General features: G+C 47.0%; 1 protein-coding gene across 14 annotated transcripts in view; it reads left to right on the forward strand.

Annotated features, from left to right (window-relative positions):
• The window catches only part of ANKRD26 (ankyrin repeat domain containing 26), an 829,339-nt gene that overhangs the window by 641,246 nt on the left and 168,527 nt on the right, over positions 1-19,566 (forward strand). For all 14 annotated transcript variants that reach the window (XM_069228894.1, XM_069228896.1, XM_069228898.1 and 11 more), the window contains one exon: positions 1,294-1,584. In XM_069228894.1, coding sequence (XP_069084995.1) covers positions 1,294-1,584 — 291 coding nt within the window. The remainder of the gene's footprint in view (positions 1-1,293; positions 1,585-19,566) is intronic.

The following is a 19,566-nucleotide window of genomic DNA, read 5'->3' on the forward strand; positions in this document are numbered from 1 at the left end:
CTAGCTCCATTACCATTCTTCACTCAGGAAATACGTCCTTCTTTCCTGTGTGAGGAAATTGGTAGGAGAGCAATTTCAAGGATCAGTGTTACCTGAAAACACCCTGTGCAAGGCTAACAAAAATATCACATATTAAGAAGGAGATAATCGTTTACTGTACAGGCAGGCTTCTAGACATCAGGTACCTGACATCATCTGACTTACATCTATCATGTGTATTGTCCTCTTTTTTTTTCTCTTGGCATTGACTATACTCCCTTGATTGTGTTCTTTTGAGTTGGTACCAAAAGGGGTCTGTGGACTTAAGCACGGTGGCTCTGCCAAACTTGTCTTCTGCCTTTTACGTGGATAGGTATATACATGTAAGAGAGCCTGTGACTTAAAGATGCAAGACAACTAGGTTTTGAGAATATTTGTCTAGTGGTTATTGTGTCTCATTCCTTTTGCTAGATTGAAAACCTAAAGTGTGACAGATACAACAGCACATTTAGCTCTTTAAAAAAATCTTCTCTATATTGTCAGTTTCAGGGTCTTGCTGATTTCTCTGCACCAATGTGGCAGTTAATTCAAGAACAGGGCTTTGGAAACTTTTATTCATCTATCAATACATTCAAAACATTTTTTGCTATTGTCACTTGCCCATATCCTTACTGTAAAATACCTCTTTGTTTGACACTCAAGAGCTTCCTCCTTGGATGGTTGACACAAAGCTTATCCCTAATGCATGGCAAGCTGCATCATAACACATAATCATTCAAATATGTTCAAAGGGATCCCAAAGGACCCATAGGCATCCAGTTTTGCAGTCCTGTCCCAGCTTTATCTCTGTGTTTCAGCTTTTTTGCAGTGGATGTGTTGAGTTGGAACTTTGTTCATCTGTGTTTCTGTTGCCCTTAGCTGTGCTCTAGATCTATTGGTGAAAATCTAGTCAAAGTATATTGGTGATAAGGCCTGCTTGTGGTAGTGTGTTAGCTTCCATACAAATTGCAACACTCCTCTCTCTCGCCTTCATTCTAATGCTTTTTGGATTGAGGACACTTCATGCGAGCAATGGCTTTTCATCCCATTACAGTAGATGGTGACTGAACAGTGGGAAGAGATGTGTCTCTTACGTATGACCTCCTTGAGTTGAACTAATATAAAGTGTGATAATCTACTCAACAGTAGTTTCTGTATTAATAATAAAAGTATAAGCTGTAGGTGTTCACATCTATGTTGGGAAACAGTGTCAGAAAATATTGCTTTTACCTCTGATATAACATACAGTTTTAAACATTTTTCTCTGTAATCTAGATCGATGAACTTTCCCAGAACTTAGAAATGGAATCAACGAAAAGTGCACAGTTAGAATCCACAAACCGTGACCTAAGGGAACAGTTGTCATCAGTTAAAACTTTGCACAAGAATCATGACCGACTAGAAAAGAGCAAACGACAGTTGGAGGAAGAAGTTGCAAACCTTAGACGCCACGTTGAGACAAACATGACAGATCACAATCAGATGGGACAGTACAAAAGAGAAATTGAAGAACGTGCTAGACAGGAGATTCGACAGAAACTTGAGGAAGTCAATATGTTTTTACAGGTGAGTTTACTTGCTGCTATTAGATTTTAGAAGGTTTTCTTTGACTACTAAATTGCAGTTCATTTTTATGCAGTCCCCTCACTGTTTTACAGATCACACAAAACGCATTGCAAGGCTGTCTTTTTACTCAGGACTATTCCTCTCCGCTGTCATCCTAAATAGGATCCCCCATTCAGATTCTTTTTGCAGCACTGGCCAAGGCCAGCAATGCTTCCTGGTACTTATTTGGGTGTGTTGAATAGTGTCTAAAAGGATAACTGTGCTCTTTGTTCTGCCTAAGTTAAAAAAATTCCCAACAACTGCTATGTGCTGCTGTCCGATATTGCATCTGGCCCTGTGGAGGAAGAAACTGTTTTCCATTAGTAACCAAGCTCTTGCCCCAAATGCATTGGCTACCACTTGTTCCAAACGAGGTTTTAATGTTTCTGGAGAATCAAAACTTTTACTTTTGGATGGTGGTATGAACCAGAAGAGCAAGAACTTTCCTTCACACTAGTTTCTTCCTCCCCAACACCTGAAAAGCCACTTATGTAAAAAAAAAAAAAAAAAAACATATCCTTTCATGCTCCTTTTAGTGGTTACAGGGAACAATTTGAGCAGTTGAACATGTCTTCAAAATGTTAAACTTTATAATATAAACCTTATACCTGAATCATCCTTCCTTTTGTGCTTTCTCAGAAATATAGGGGTCTTCTGCCTTACTTTCTCTTTCCTTCTTACCAGACTCTTGTCTTTCACCCACCTTTCCATTCATCTGTAAACATTACAAATATTGCTTCTTCCTTTAGTTTTACTTATAATGTTGACCCCTATGCAGTCTTTAGAATTAGCCTTGTGCTGGATACTAGCACTTTATAACACAAATGTACATTTGTAGGTATTTTCCTTGAGTCTATAATATTATTTTACATTGTTCCCATTAATGTCTTTCCATCTCATTCTTCTGTTAAATAAATACCATGTATAGCACTTGCCATGGCAACAATATAATCTTTATCAAGGAATCCCTGCTGCAGCCTGCCAATTTCAGTGGACTGGCATACATTTGAATCAATGACCAGATTGGTGGTCGACCAGAAGATAGCTCTCCCATTCCAGGCTTCCATATGATTCAGTCATAGATCATCAGATGATTGATCATAAGTCTCTGAAGGACTCTGTAGTGCAAGGGTTCTGGAAAAATCACTTGGAGGGAAGATGACACCAGCCCCATGATCTGCGTGAGCTGTCTCTGCAAGATCCATTCTCTCAATATGTGTTTCCTTTGTTCCCTTTGAATATTAGTTATTTACTTCTCTGCAAGCTGCAGTATTGCTGAACCAAGATGATGATAAACCCCAGGAAGGTCATGGGCTAAAGGGTTTTCAACTCATACTTGCCTCTTTTCTTGACAAACCGGAAGCAATGGAGCACATTCACCACAATGTTCATGTAGGGTACCAGGCGCTGAGGGCACTGGTTAATCCGTAGGATGGCTTCTGGGTGCAGAGTCAGACTTACTCTTCTGGCTGTTAGATATTCCACTATTGACTCAAGGAATTGGAGAAGCACTAGGAGGCTGGCAGGAGAGCTAGAAATTGATGCTGAACTGCATGAGCATGCAATGAGGTTTGAAAATAGACGCCTTCTTTTGAATACATCTAAACACCAATTCCTGATCAGACTGGATCCAGAAACCCTTGAAATATCTTGTGCACACCAGAAGGTGGTACCATCAGCCTCCATTATGACTCATTTCCACCTCCAGACATAAAGGCTAGGCAACAGCATATAAAAGCAAACCCTGAGTCCTAATGTATGTTCCTTTTTTTCCAGTGCCCTCTAATCCGGGTCCAGACTTCTGCTCCTGCAGATTTAGTTTTTTACTGAAGTTTTGTTGTGTTTCTTGTGTCACAAACAGATGTCTGCAATTGACCGACACAGCATTAGTTCCAGGCGTAACTCCAAGTCCTGCAACAAATGCCCCCTGTTGCACCTGAAGGTCATCAATAAACTAAACTCTACATCACGGAACCCTAGGAATGAAGTCAGTGCCGATCCATTCACCTGCATTAAATAAGTATACGGCGAGGTTGAAGAAAAGTCATGAGAAACACAAGTGTGTCTCTTTAACATCCACATGCCTTAGTTCCAGGGAAAGGTTTCACGTTTGGTGTTCGAGCAACTAGAATTAACCTTCTTTGGATTTGATGCAGACCCTGGAGCCTTTGTGCTTCCAGTTCCCCAGGCCATCATCATTTGCACAGCAAATGATGGTGTTTAGGAAGGCTATGCAAATTTGTTCTGGCTCCCTCTGGTGTGCTTTCTGACCCTGCAGAACTATTTGTGCATTCTATCAACTTGCCATGGCCCCTCCACTGGACCAACAGACCCTCTGCTAATTTAGCTTGTTAAACCACCATTACCAGCATCAGCTCCTCTGCCTCAGCCTTGCTGGCTGGTGTTCCATTGGCATCACTGTGAGCTCCTATGACATTGGTTCCAAATCCGCTTTTGGTGCTGGCCTGGGATTTAGATCTATTTTTGGCAAGATATTTTCTACGCCACACTACAGCTCCACAAAATTACATGTAAAAGTTGAGGTTCCCCCTGTGTTTCCACTTCCTCTGCAACAGTAGTTTAGGAGCCATTTTTGCATTAGATTTAGATGCTGTAGAAAGCCTTCAGCCAGTGCTGCATGTCAAGAGGAAGCAGACTCGTTGCTGCCTGGACATTACACTGCTGCTGGTCTATACCTTGTGTTACAAATAGCCACTGGCCTCAGTGTATTAACTAAATCCGCTTTGATTCTTCTTTTGGACCTCCCACTTAGAAAAGTGGCTCTTTTGCTGTAGTGGTTTGAAGAATAGTAGAGATGTTGACTTTCCCCACAGTAAAGATCAAACCATACATTTTGATGAAAATACTTGCACTTTGGAACTTCTCTTTCCATTCAGTGAGGCTTTAGTCTCCCTGATTTTAGAAGCCTGTATGAAACGCTTATATGATATAGACTTCTAGTTGCAGATTCCTTACCTTAGAATATCCCCCAGGGGTCAGTCTGGATCCGGAGATTTTTCTTTGAGCAGTACCCTTTTATGCTGTTAGCTGGCGTCGGTCGACTCTGTGTCCATTGTTGGTGTCATGGTCGCCAGATGTGACATTGTGGGTCTTATATAGGCTCCACCCTGGCGCACTGACCTCTGTTGTTGTAGTGCCAGCCTAATCACAGATCCGGAGAGAGCTACCCTTACAGATACTTTTTGACTGGCCTTTATGACTTTTTGACAAAGTTTTCTGACTTTGTGCGTTGCAATATAGTCTCAAAAGACTGGCTTCAAGCCCTTCGACTCATGTCAGCGCAGGATGTCTTTGATGGATCCGCACTGGATGTGTTTGTGGCGCTTGGAGCGTGACCACGACCGGAAGTTGTGCTCAGACTGCCGGGCGATGAACCCGAAGGCTTTGAGGGACTGGTGCCTAAAGCTGCTTGAAGCCTGGCATCTGGCTCCGCATCAGTCTCGGTCGAGAGGAAGGTCCAGAGGCTGCTCACGGATCCATCACCACTCCTCCTCGTCCCACTCCAAATCTTTGGGTCGTTCAGGTAAACACAAGAAGAAGTCAAAGAAGCACAAGCCTTCTTCGATTTAACCTGTAGGTTGGATGATGCAAATCCAGAAAAGGAGCATCCTCGCTCTAGGCCTCAGTCTTCGGAGCCTATTTCTGGGTCGGCTCTGTGCCTCCATGAGTTTCTGGGAGCCAGAGCCGCCCCTACCCATTTAAAAGAATTGTACGAGTCCATGCACCTTATCTTCGGGTAGTCCTACCCTGTCGGGGAGCCTTCAGGCTCCGCAGGGCTGGAAGGAGCCCCTTTGTGTTCCTCGCCGGCAGCTTCGGCCTTGGCTCCGAGGGGTACCCAAGATCCACTTTTGGATCCGGACCGGGTCGGTCATACCCTTGTGACCTTCCCCAACCACCATTCCGGCTTCGACGTTCCCGACGTCTACTGAGCCCACGGGCGGCGTTGATCCCATACTCATCGCCAATTCTGACACGAAGCCAGAGTGGCTTGGCTTGATGCCGATTCCAACTTCAATTCGGACTCTGGTCCCCAGCCTCGATCCTTACCCTTATTCCTATGGGCACGACTTCAGTGAAAGTATGGAGGGGTCGCTGGACCCTTTAGAATTCCAGCTTGAGGACCCTACGGACTGGGCTCAGGAACTGGGTGAAGCCAGCTGTCTGGATGCCTCCCCTGATGCTGATATGCTTTCTCCCCCTTCGGCGGAGAGGGGGTTTCTTACTCCATAGTGGCCAAGGTCTTGGGCCTCGAGCTGCCTTCCGTGGCTGTCAGGACCATTCTCCTAACTGAGGTGCTTCAGCCTGGTGCTTCCACATCAGAACCCCTTTTGCCCTATAATGAAGCCCTCACCGATGTCCTGCTGGGCACCTAGTCCAAACCCAGCACAAGTGGCTCCTGTTAATAGGACAATACCCCACCACCATAGGCCTGCGCCTAATAACCTGGCTTTCCTGATCCAATAACCCACCCCCAAGAGCATGGTCAATCAAGTCTCAACGTCCCATGGTGCATTCTTTTCTGCACCTCCAGATAGGGAGTCAAAGAGACTGGACCACCTTGGGAAGTAGTTGTTCTCTTCCTCCATGCTGACAGTCTGTGAACACCACATTCCTTTTGGGCTGTTATACCCATACCTTATGGGACATGGTCTTGCAAGTGCTGACAGCGGTCCTGGAGGAGGCCCGGACCATTTTCTCCCAGGCTTTTGCTGATGGGAGAGACGCAGCCAAGTTCAAAATCAGAAGTAGGCTGGATATGACTGTTTCTCTGGGCAGATCGGTTGCGTTGACAGTGACCTTGCAGCACCACATCTGGTTACGAACATCCGGATTTTCAGGGGATGTTCAACCTACTCTGATAGACATGCCTGTCTGTCTCTTCTAGGACAAAGCAGACTCTGCGCTCAAGCAATTTAAGAAGTCCTGGGCTACTGCCCGGGTCCTTTGCCTCGCTGCTGGCACTCAGCCCCCCTCAGTCTGCTTTTCGTTCCTTTTGTGGCTATGGAAGGGGCGCCCAACCATGTCTGTTCCCCGCCAGCCACAGCGCGTGCTTGCTGCTCAGCCTCTACATGGCCTGGGGTGTGGGATCCATTGTTCACGTGTAAATGGGAGCCAGCCGTCTAGACCCCCCCCCCACCCATTGCAGCCCCCAAGCCTTCCTGATCTTGCACTTCCCCACCAAGGACCAGTCAGTGGCAAAATTCGCCATCACCTGCCCTGCTGGACCACCATCACGTCAGAAAGCTGGGTTTTGCAAATACACAACAAGGAAAAAAGGGGGAGGGGTAAATCGTCTGGGAGATTTATCTGGTCCTATGCATCATACTCCCGCCATACACAAAACAAAAAAGAAGAATGCACAGTTCCACAGGAAGTGCGGATTCTCACTACCATTTAGGGGAGAAGTCAGCCGGTCCCTACAAGCCAGATGTACTCAGAACAAGAACCCTCACTCACCTGTGACATGCTTCTTCATCGGGCCATGCTCCTCGTCAGGCCCGCTCTGAAATATCTGACGGACCCCTCAAGTTGGGCTATATGCCGGAGATCTTTTAGAAGTTATTGCTGATGGTGAGTGCAAGAATGTGGGATTGGTGAAAAAGCTGTTAAAATTGACTAGGGGATCCAGAGGACTGACCTTTATTATGAAGATTGAGCCCCTGCCAAGGTTAAAAACAAAAAAGGGGTGGGGGGGCTAAGTACAATGACCCAATCCCCTCCAATTATGACTAGTTGTGTGTCATGTACCCCTACTCCAGGGACTGACTCAAGAGGTCAAGTGTTGGTAATCCCTACACTGCCAATCAAAAATTGGACATGTTTTCACTCTAGTAGTCATAAAGGATATATTTGCGATTCACCAGGACCTGTGAATGAACAACCTAATCCTCACCATCATGTAGACACATACCATATGATTAATTGATGATATGGTAATCTGAGCAGGAGCCTGGAAGTGGAGTAAGAAGAATTTGTTACTGATACAGTACATTGACAACAAGTAATACAGTTCAAGTGTCAATATGTGTCAAGCATCACAGTGGAACCACCTGAAACAAATTAAGTGCTCAAAGGAACGTGAGACGTGATAGCAACCACATGTCACCAAACAGATGTCTTACAGAGTAGGTAGGATGACTCTTACCCTCCTTGAATCAGAAGGATGGGCCTAATGGGGATAGCACTGTGCTCGTGTTGTTCAATAAATATATTAATCTGCACACATGGTTAAAGGAAAGAGAGAACAGAAACATGGTTACTGTGCGCCAACGTGGTGTGGGCCTCCTACAACAAATAGGAACAGACAAACGGTAGCCACTGTGGAAGCTGAGACTAAAAAATATTTGACTGTCTGTACAGCTTTAATTAAGGTAATGTACAGTGTCCCCGAAATGACACACTGCATATTCTAGTCACAAGTGTGGTGAAAGGTCACCTTTTATGTGTAGACCGGTGGGCTATACGGGTAATGCTGATTGCTAATAGTGTTCTAAACTGGCAATAAATCATAATGTTGTGGCCTGTAATGTGTAACACATAGGTTTTGATATATAGTGTCTGTACCCGCACCCCCAGGAATAGTGTCTCAAGCTGGTAGGGCTGGTGCAAAGTGGTTGCGTGATATAGGCATGCACCAGGTATGACAGCTCCCGCCAAGGGGTCCAACTCGGCTTCAAAGCAGTTAGTTCCAATCAAATTCACACCTATTTCCCAATACGCAATGTGCTAATGTGTTGCATGTCATGGGTAAACCCCGCATCCAGTAAGCCAGTTCTATCCATTCTCACTGTTGTATTAAATGTAGGCTCTCGTACATCGTAGCCAATCACACACCCCTCCAGAAATAGTCTCTGAAAATGGACAAGCACTGTGTGCCGAAATCGCACATCAGGTATGACAGCTCCTGCTGGGGGGGTCGGGCTTCGTATCTAATCAGTGGATTCTAGATAATTCCTCAAAAGGATTGATATAACGTATGTAGTAGTCGAGCTGCACAATAGCACAGTGTTTACAATCAATAATGCATCCCATAAAGGGCTCTCATCCATCCATGCCGATCTTGCCCCAAGCCTGGGACTGGGTTTGGAACTTATAGCCCCTGCGAGGAGATGCTGCGCAGGGAGGGCGTGCACCATCTGTGACAACTCCTGCCAAGGGGTCGGACTCGGCAGCACGTAACACATGTAGCGGTCGACCTGCTCAATATTGCAGTGTTTGTCATCAATAGTGTATTACATCTAGGGCTCTCAGCTCGATGCCCCCAACTCAAAACTCAGGTTTGAAACTTATGGCCCTAGCGAAGAGATACTGCGCGGCAGGGGCGTGCACCAACTATGTCAGCTCTCGCCCAGGGAATGGACTTTGCTGCAAGTAAGCCAGTCCTCAGGAGATTTAACCAGCTACTCCCAGAGCAAGGAGCAGCTGGTGGTAGCCAAACAAACACTTGTTTCAGAAACGACATCCTCTGGTATACCTACACAAGTACCGTCGTGCTCCCCTGAATGGAGAGAGCGCGGAGGCGCAGTGCATTTCACGAGGAGGGTGGGTATCCTAGAAGCAAAAAGCAGACTAAGTAACACAGACCGGGATAATGGCAGCCATCTTAAGGAGTGCCCCGTGTGTGGCTAGGTGTCACAGTAACAGAAAGAGGACTACAGAACAGAGTCTGGGATGATGTCGGCCATCTTAGAGTGTGGGAGGGTGCCAAACTACAGACTCTAGGTAAGAGGCAGCCATCTTTGAGTATTGCAGGAGTACCCCATGTATATATAGACAGGAGAGTAGAGGTAGAAGGATAACACCCCTCCCAATTGCCCAGCAAAGAGCAGCTCACCTAGAGGTGCTGCAAATGGTCAGCAGTGAGTAGAGCTGAGGTGATGACCATCAAAGTATGGGTAGATGATGCTGTGTCCCTACCTGATGTCATGTAAATACAGGACATGGGTCTTCAGTTTGAACACCCATCTTTGTTCTTTCTCATAGAGTCTCTTGGCACTGTCACTAATGTCAGTAACTATCTCTAGTATCACCCATTTTAAATTGTTAGGTGTGTGATACTGTAAAATTAATTGGTCAGTCAGTCTTGTAGAGAATCGTTGCTCCGGTGTTCATTGATGCAGGTCTTTGCCATTCTAGTAGTCATGCCATGTAGCGGAGGTCACAAAGGAATTGAATCATGCAAATGCAGTTCTTGGTGTGGCAATTGGAGTGTCTGTGTAGGTGCCACACCCCGGCCTCCCCTAAGTTAACCTCAGTGGTGTTCATGGAAAGGGAGCAAACATTGCTGTTGCCATAAGGATGGTGGCCTCTGACAGGAAGCCAAGTTTGTACCTCCGCTGCAGCAGGGGCTGTGTTGCGTCTAGGTCTGGTGTGGAACGTGAGCCCAGTAGTTATCCTCATTGGGCCCATCTGTCTGATTCGAGGAGGATAATAGTCCTCCTACCTACTGTAGGACATCTGTTTTGTGACATGTGGTTGGTAGCACGTCTCACATTCCTTTGAGCACTGAATTTGTTTCAGGTGGTTCCACTGTGATGCTTCACACCTATTGACACCGAATGAACTGTATTACTTATTGTCAATGTACTGTATGAGTAACAAATTCTTCTTACTCCACTTCCAGGTTCCTGCTCAGATTACCATATCATCAATTAATGATATGGTATGTGTCTACATGATAGTGAGGATTAGGTTGTTCATTCATAGGTCCTGACGAATCGCGAATAGATCCTTATGACTACTAGAGCGAGAAACATGTTGACCAATTTTGGTGTAGGGATTACTAACACTTGACCTCTTGAATCACTCCCTAGAGTACAGGTACATGACACACAACTAGTCATACTTGGATGGGATTGGATCATTGTACTTAGTTTCCCCCTCCCCTCCTCCCCACCACTTTTTTGTTTTTAACCTTGACAGGAGCTCAATCTTCATAATAAAGGTCGGTCCTCTGGATCCCCCTAGTCAATTTTAAGAGCTTTTTCACCCATCCCACATTCTTGCACTCACCATCAGCAATAATTTCTAAACAAAACAAAAAATCTCCGGAAAAGAGCCCCCTTGAGGGGTCCGTCAGACATTCCAATGCCAGCCTGAGAAGGAGCAAAGCCCAATGATGAAGCATGTCAGCAAAAGGTGAGAGAGGGCTCTTGCTCCGAGTACATTTTGCTTGTAGGGACTGGCTGACTTCTCCCTTAAATGGTAGTGAGGATCCGCACTTCCCCTGGAACTGGGCATTCTTCTTTTTTGTTTTGGGTTTTGCAAATAGTCTCTCCCTCCCCTTTAAGAATACCCCTTCTGCCTTGCCACCATCCTATGATCAGATGACAGAGGATCACCTGTCACTTCTCCGCAAGGAAGATACGGCTCTCTTGGCCAAGGGAGCCATAAAGAGGGTCCCTGTGCAAGAAGTGGTCGAGGTTGTTATTCTCGCTACTTTCTGGTGCCCAAAAAGGGCAGGGGACTCCGCCCTGTCCTCGACCTCCAGTCCCTAAACCTCTTCCTCAGGAAGAAGTTCAAAATGCTCACTCTGGCTCAGCTCCTGTCTCCCCTGGATCCTGGAGACCGGATGGTAGCGTTTCACTTGCAGGATGCTTATTTCCCTGTTCCAGTCCTGCTTACCCACAGACTTTACTTGCGGTTTGTGGCAGGTCACAAGCATTTTCAATTCACCGTGCTCCCCTTTTGCCTTACCAGTACCCCTAGGGTGTTCATCAAAATGATGGCGGAGGTTGCACCTCATCTGCGCAGGTTAGGGGTTTCAGTCTTTCCCTACCTCAATGACTGGCTGTTGAAGGCGAGCTTGCCCCAGGCTGTTGTCTCCCACTTCCATACTGTGGTGGACCTTCTGCATTTGCTGGGGTTCACTATACACGTGCCAAAGTCACACCTGACTCCCTCTCAGATACTCCCATTCATCAGAGATATTCTAGGCAGAGCAGTTTTGAGCCTATCCTTCCAAGCGACGAGTCCAGGATATTCAGGCTATGATACCGATGTTTCAGCTTCTCTCCTGGATTTCAGTGAGAATGAATCTGAGGCTGCAGGGCCTCATGGCTTCCTGCATCCTGCTAGGACTCATGCCAGATGGCAAATGTGGGCTCTGCAGTGGGACCTGAAGTTCCAGTTGGCGCAACATCAGGAGAATCTCTCCGACATAGTCCAGATGTCAGAGAGAACTGCACAAGATCTGCAGCATTGGCTTTTGAACCTTGATTGGGTCAGAGGCAGATACCTCTCCCTTCCCCAACCAGATTTGACTTTAGCGACAGATGAATCACTCCTGGAATGGGGCAGCCACATGGGAGAGGCTAAGATTGGAGGCTTCTGGTCTCTGGTGGAGCCCAAGCTGCATATCAACCTTTTGGGGCTCAGGGCAATCAGACTAGCATTGAAAGCATTCCCTCTCTCAAAGGAAAAGTGGTGCAGATGTCCATGGACAACACCACCGCCATGTGGATCTGCAACAAATAGGGTAGAGTGGGGTGGCATTGTGAACCCTTTGTCAGGAGGCTTTCCACCTCTGGACATGGCTGGAACATCAGGGCATATCTGTGGTGGTTGAACATCTGGTGGGCTCTCTGAATGTCAGAGCGAACTAACTCAGTCGTCAATGCCTTGTCGATCATTAACGGCGTCACCATCCGTAGGTGGCGCAAGGTCTCTTTCAGTAGTTGGGAGAGCCTTGGTTAGATCTGTTCGCCTCCGCAGAGAACGTGCAATGTCGTCTGTTTTGCACATTGGACTTTCCAAGGCGGCACTCGCTTGCACTGCTTTTTGTCTTGAGTGGAATTCAGGCCTCCTTTACGCCTATAAAACTTCTGCCTAGAGTTCTCAAGAAGATCAAGAACGACTGGGCCCAAGTCATTCTTGTGGCTCCGGACTGGGCATGAAGAGTATGGTATCTTGAGCACGGGCCATTGATCCTCCGATGCGACTACCCCTTCGGGAGGATCTTCTGTCACAGCAGCAGGGGACGGTTCTCCACCCGAACCTGTCCAGTTTCCGCCTTCTAGCATGGAATTGAACGGTGGCAGCTGACAGCTTTTGAACTTATGTCCGAAGCCTGCAATGTTATCTCGGCAGTCAGGCGTCCCTCTACCAAAACGGTATATGCCTGTAGATGGAACTGATTTGTGGCATGGTGTACAGACAAGTCTGTAGACCCCCCTCTCTGCTCCTCTTTCTGAGGTTCTTTTGTTTGTCCTTTCTTTGGTTTAGTAGGACTGTGCTCTGGGCTCCCTCTGGCATTCCTCCAAATGGCTATCTACCCTCTTTATATAAATCTCCCATTGTTGGAAGATTTCTTAAGGGTCTTTGCCTATCTCTTTCCTCCTGCCCCGTTCATAATGCCCCAATGGGATTTGCACTTAGTTCTTACCTATATAATGTCTGCTCCTTTTGAGCCACTTCACAATTGTCCACGTCGCCTGCTTACCTTGAAAATAGTCTTCCTCGTAGCTTTCACCTAAGCCCCCAGAGTGTGAGCTACAGGCTCTTTCTTCAAAGCCACCTTTCATCTCTATCCACCCTGACAAGGTGGTGCTTCGTACTAGGGCTTCTTTCTGCCTAAAGTGGTCACGCCCTTCCGTGAGGCCAGTCAATCACCTTGCCTACTTTTACACGCCCCCACATCCTTCTAAGGAAGAGGAGAGACTCCACTGTCTGGACCTAAAAAGAGCATTTACGTTCTATCTTGATCGTGCAAAAGAGTTCCAGGTGGACGATGAACTCTTTGTGGGCTATGTGAGTGCGAAGAAAGGTCAGGCAATGCAGGAGAGAAACATCTCCAGATGGGTGGTTCTCTGCATTAAAATGTGCTATGCGTTGGGTAAGAAGCAACCTTGCAGGGTGTAGGATGTTGGCTCTGTATATGCTATTTCAAAGTAAGAAACAGCATGCACAGAGTCTAAGGGTTCCCCTTAGAGGTCAGATAGTGGCAAAAAGAGATAATTCTAATGCTCTTTTTTGTGGTAGTGTGGTCGAGCAGTAGGCTTATCAGAGGGTAGTGGTAAGCATTTGTTGTACATACACACAGGCAATAAAAGAGGAACACACACTCAAAGACAATTCCAGGCCAAAAGGTTTTTGTATAGAAAAATATCTTTTCTTAGTTTATTTTAAGAACCACCGGTTCAAGATTTACAATCCATACTTCAAATGAAAGGTACTTCACTTAGGTATCATAGGAACTTTGAATCCGCAAAATAGCATGTACAGTTTTGGCAAAAATGGCAATAAGCTATTTTAAAACTTAACACAGTGCAAATTTCAACAGTTCCTGGGGGAGGTAAGTATTTGTTAGTTTTGTAGGTAAGTAAACCACGTACAGGGTTCAAAGTTGGGTCCAAGGTAGCCCACCGTTGGGGGTTCAGATCAACGCCAAAGTTACCACACCAGCAGCTCAGGGCCGGTCAGGTGCAGAGGTCAAAGTGGTGCCCAAAACACATAGGCTTCAATGGAGAAGGGGGTGCCCCGGTTCCAGTCTGCCAGCAGGTAGGTACCCGCGTCTTCGGAGGGCAGACCAGGGGGGTTTTGTAGGGCAACGGGGGGGGATACAAGTCAGCACAAAAAGTACACCCTCAGCAGCATGGTGGCGGCCGGGTGCAGAGTGCAAACAGGCATCCGGTTTGCAATTGGTTTCAATGGGAGACCCAGGGGTCTCTTCATCGGAGCAGGCAGGCAAGGGGGGGGGGGGGGGGCTCCTCGGTGTAGCCACAACCTGGGCAAGGGAGAGGGCCACCTGGGGGTCACTTCTGCACTGGAGGTCGGATCCTTCAGGTCCTGGGGGCTGCGGGTGCAGTGTCTTTACCAGGTGTCGGGTTCTTAGAAGCAGGCAGTCGCGGTCAGGGGGAGCCTCTGGATTCCCTCTGCAGGCGTCGCTGGGGGGACTCAAGGGGGTAAACTCTGGCTACTCACAGTGTCGCCGGGGAGTCCTCCCTGTAGTGTTGTTTCTCCGCAGGTCGAGCCGGGGGCGTCGGGTGCAGAGTGCAAAGTCTCACGCTTCCGGCGGGAAACGTGGAGTCCTTTTAAAGTTGTTTCTTTGTTGCAAAGTTGTTTCTTCTTTGGAGCAGAGCCGCTGTCCTCGGGAGTTCTTGGTCCTTTGAGATGCAGGGTAGTCCTCTGAGGCTTCAGAGGTCGCTGGATCTTGGGGGAACACGTCGCTGTTGCAGTTTTTCTTGAAGTGGGGAGACAGGCCGGTAGGGCTGGGGCCAAAGCAATTGGTGTCTCCGTCTTCTCTGCAGGGCTTTCAGGTCAGCAGTCCTTCTTCCTCTTCAGGTTGCAGCAATCTATCTTGCTAGGTTCTGGGAGCCCCTAAATACTCAATTTAGGGGTGTGTTTAGGTCTGGGGGGTTAGTAGCCAATGGCTACTAGCCCTGAGGGTGGCTACACCCTCTTTGTGCCTCCTCGCTGAGGGGAGGGGGGCACATCCCTAATCCTATTGGGGGAATCCTCTATCTGCAAGATGGAGGATTTCTAAAAGTCAGTCTCACCTCAGCTCAGGACACCTTAGGGGCTGTCCTGACTGGCCAGTGACTCCTCCTCCAGCCTTGCCGCCAAAAGTGGAGCCGTGGCCGGGGGGGGGGACGGGCATCTCCACTAGCTGGAATGCCCTGGGGCGCTGTAACAAAGGGGGTGAGCCTTTGAGGCTTACCGCCAGGTGTTACAGTTCCTGCAGGGGGAGATGAGAAGCACCTCCACCCAGTACAGGCTTTGTTACTAGCCACAGAGTGACAAAGGCACTCTCCCCATGTGGCCAGCAACATGTCTGGTGTGTGGCAGGCTGGTAAAACTAGTCAGCCCACACTGGAAGTCCAGTATGTTTTCAGGGGGCATCTCTAAGAAGCCCTCTGGGGTGTATTTCACAATAAAATGTACACTGGCATCAGTGTGCATTTATTGTGCTGAGAAGATTGATACCAAACTTCCCAGTTTTCAGTGTAGCCATTATGGTGCTGTGGAGTTCGTGTTTGACAGACTCCCAGACCATATACTCTTATGGCTACCCTGCACATACAATGTCCAAGGTTTTGCTTAGACACTGTAGGGGCATAGTGCTCATGCACCTATGCCCTCACCTATGGTATAGTGCACCCTGCCTTAGGGCTGTAAGGCCTACTACAGGGGTGACTCGTCTATGCCATAGGTAGTGTGAGGTTGGCATGGCCCTGAGGGGAGTGCCATGTCGACTTAGTCATTTTCTCCCCACCACCACACACAAGCTGGCAAGCAGTGTGTCTGTGCTGAGTGAGGGGTCCACAGGGTGGCATAAGACATGCTGCAGCCCTTAGAGACCTTCCCTGGCATCAGGGCCCTTGGTACCAGGGGTACCAGTTACAAGCGACTTACCTGGATGCCAGGGTGTGCCAATTGTGGAAACAAAGGTACAGTTTTAGGGAAAGAACACTGGTGCTGGGGCCTGGTTAGCAGGCCTCAGCACACTTTCAAATCATACCTTTGCATCAGCAAAGGCAAAAAGTCAGGGGGTAACCATGCCAAGGAGGCATTTCCTTACACAGGGCTTGTGTGATCATTCTACCAGAGCAACAGCTGCAACCACTGCATTAGAGCACGGAGCCCCAGTCCTGGGCATCCGCCAGGCAGCAACGTGGGCATCCTTGCACATATTTAATAAACACTACTGCCTGGACAGTCCGGTCTGAAGGGACAGCTACTTTGGCTGTTTGGTCCTGTTGGACTTCCTAGTATGATCTTGGTTTGCAGATCCACCTCCAGGGATGGTATTGCTTGTGTTTCTATTCTAAGGTAGGGAATCTTCAGATAGAAGTCTTTAACAGATTAACAAGTTACTTACCTTCAGTAACAAATTATCTGGTAGAGACATATTCTAGTTGCAGGTTCCTTACTGACCCACCCATCCTCACCACTCTGCAAACTGATTTCTAGAGAAAAGGTACTTCCCTTTCAGGACCCTAGTTCTGGTGCACCAGAGCCAGTGTTCTTCATGGCTCCGCACTTCTGGCATGGAAAGTCGTGAAAAGTAATTGACGTCAGCACGCCGGGGTGGTGCCTGTATACAACCCATGACGTCATATCCAGCGACCACGATGCTGACGGCCCGGGGTCCACCAACGCCACCTAATGGTGCGCAAGTGTTCTGCTCGAAGAAAAGTCTCCAGATCCAGTCTGACGCCTGGGGAAAATTCTAATGTAAGGAATCTGCAACTAGAATATGTCTCTACCAGTTAATTAGTACCTAAATTAAATAACTTGTTCTTCAGACCTGGCAGTGGGTTGCCCCATTGGTATTGCCTTGGATCAAGTTCTGGACAATCCAAGTGCAATACCACTGCCATGTTGTACTGCAGTAAGCGTGGTGTATTTGAGTTGATTTGGAGTGATGAGGTTTTGGTTCTGGGTGGCACTCCCTGATGATCAGTCATCTAGCGGTATCCATCAGCCTAAAACAGACACACATCAGACATCCTCTTGATGACCTCAAGTGGCAACAAAGGAAATCTTCCCTTGGTTGCACCCTTAGTGGACCTTTTTCTACTTCTGAAAATGGTCAGTGTCCAGTTTTTGGGCTGCAGGCTTCCCCTAACGGCCTCTAGTAGACACATTTGACCTTCTGTGAAACTTCTGCCTTCTGCGTTTTTATGCCTGCCGCTGATCCCGCAAGTCCTGAAGAAAATCAGGTTGGACTGGGATGAGCACAGGTGATTCTGGTAGTCATGGGTTGGGCTCAGGAGGTCTGCTTCTTGCAAGTCCTGATCCTGAGCGTATGCCCTCCACTTCGACTTTTGAGGATCTACTGTCCCAGCAGCAGGGCAGAGTACTACTTTCAGACTTTCACACCCTACACCTTTATGCTCTGAAATTGAGCAGAAGCAGCTTAGAATGTTTGACCTACTGTCAGATGTTGTAGATGTCATTTTAGCAGCCCACCGTCCTTCCACAAAGCTCACCAAATACATTTTTTAGTCTGTTTATCTAGACTTGTTGCCTGGTGTGAGGGAAAGCAGGCTAACACCTACAGGTGAAATTGTCTTTGGCCTCGTAAGGCTTTATTGTGGGCACATTAATGATTACTTATCCACCCTACCAGCTTTTATTTGTTTTCTTTATCAGCCATCATTATTCAAATCACATGTTGTGATGTGTTTCTTAAAAGGGCTTTTTTTCTATGGCTCTTTATGCCTCCAGGTTTTATCAGTTTAGGCTCTGTATCATACCTTTTCACCTGACTAAGTGATGCTTTGGATCCAGGCATCCTTTCTCCAGAAAGTGGAATCAGTTTTCCATGTGGGGCAGTCCATCGTCCTTCTCGCATCCTTTCCCCCACCTCATCCCTCTAAAAAGGAAAAGAGACTGCTGCAGTTCAGCCCACAGCATGCCCATAGTTTTTATATTATCAGGGCTAACAAGTACCATGTTAATAATCAACCATTTGTGGGTTTTTGCAGTGTGAAGAAAGGATAGACGGCCCAATAGCAGACCTTATCCTGATGGTTATTCTTTGCACAAACTGTAATGCCTTGGCCAGAAATTATCTTCTATTGCCAGTGGAGAAAGCTACCACTACTTGGGGAATTCCTGTTTGGGCACTTGCCAGGCAGCCACACGGGCACTTGGTGCCATCTGGACCGCAAGGCTTCCCATCAAGTCAAAAATAATCTTCCAGTTTGTACAGAAATTCATCCTTATACATCGTTTCATCCTGAGGTAGGGATGCCACTTTACCCCATACCCCCAGATGGGAAGGATAATAACGGAACAGTATTGTTGCCAGGCTCATCAGGGCTGACCTCATCTTTGACACCCATGGTTCACGGTAAACACACGGCCTGGACCTGAAGGCCTGTCTTAGTTTTTCAGACAAATCTAGCTTCCGTAGTTGATCTATCTTTTGTTTGGCCTTGGCAGGAAAGAAAGTTTGTTTTGCCCCTGAAGATGTAAGAGTACAGGAACCCATAATAACTTTTGCTTTCAACAGAGATGTTCAGTCTGGCAAGCTGTTAGTAGAAGGAGTTGCTTCATGATGTGCTTGAGTGCCTCATTTGCCTTCCTTTTTGCCCAGCATCCACTACCGTTGTGAAATCTTCCCTAATGGGACATAACTCTGCTCCTTCTCCATGTAACTCTCTTCCTAATAGTTTTGACCCATGGCAAGGGAAGGTGCATGGATTTCTGCAGGCGTGAGCAAACCAGAATACACACAAGGATAATCTGTCCTCTAGTACACGCTCACCCCTCTGCACTCATCTGGGGCCGAACCCCTGCTGTGCCCTCATTACTTCAGGAGTGCTGACTGACTAATAAAACCCAGGGTGTCTCACTATGTGATTGTTGTTAATACAGATTGTGGTTAATGCAGTCCTAAGTGTAGGACCAGGTGTTTTGCTTTCACTAATGACTGAGCTGACAAAAATCTCTGGAATGCACTTCTCAGTTCAAAGAAGACATTTATTATTATTTCACCACGAGGTTCCTAAAAAAGGAGATTAGTAGGTCGAATGCACACGTTTAACAATAGTCACAGCAATGAAAGGAAAATATACCAAAATAATTCTCAACTGCAATGTACACAGCAAATATATGTGGTTATGATTATGCAAAGCAAAGAAAAAAGTAAAAATTAATCACCATAGAGCCTGCCAAGTTTTTCATCTTTCTCATGCCAGCAAGATGAGGACCCGTTCAACTGCAAGAAGGAGATCTCCACCCTCAGGGGACAAATGTGTCAGACATTTGACGTCTAATCCTGACGAGGTCTTGGAAATTCCAAGGCTACTGAGCAGGGCCACCTTTTCAGGAAAAAAACCCTCCCTTAAAAATGAAATATTCAAACATGCTGGCTAATGGAGGTCAGAGTTGAAAGAAACAGGTTGGGACTGGCCAGTCTCCCAAATTGTCTCTCTCAAGGCCAAACCGTTCCCTGCACTACAAAACTGAAGT

The sequence above is a fragment of the Pleurodeles waltl genome, chromosome 4_1 (assembly GCF_031143425.1).
Source record: "Pleurodeles waltl isolate 20211129_DDA chromosome 4_1, aPleWal1.hap1.20221129, whole genome shotgun sequence".
NCBI lineage: Eukaryota > Metazoa > Chordata > Amphibia > Caudata > Salamandridae > Pleurodeles > Pleurodeles waltl.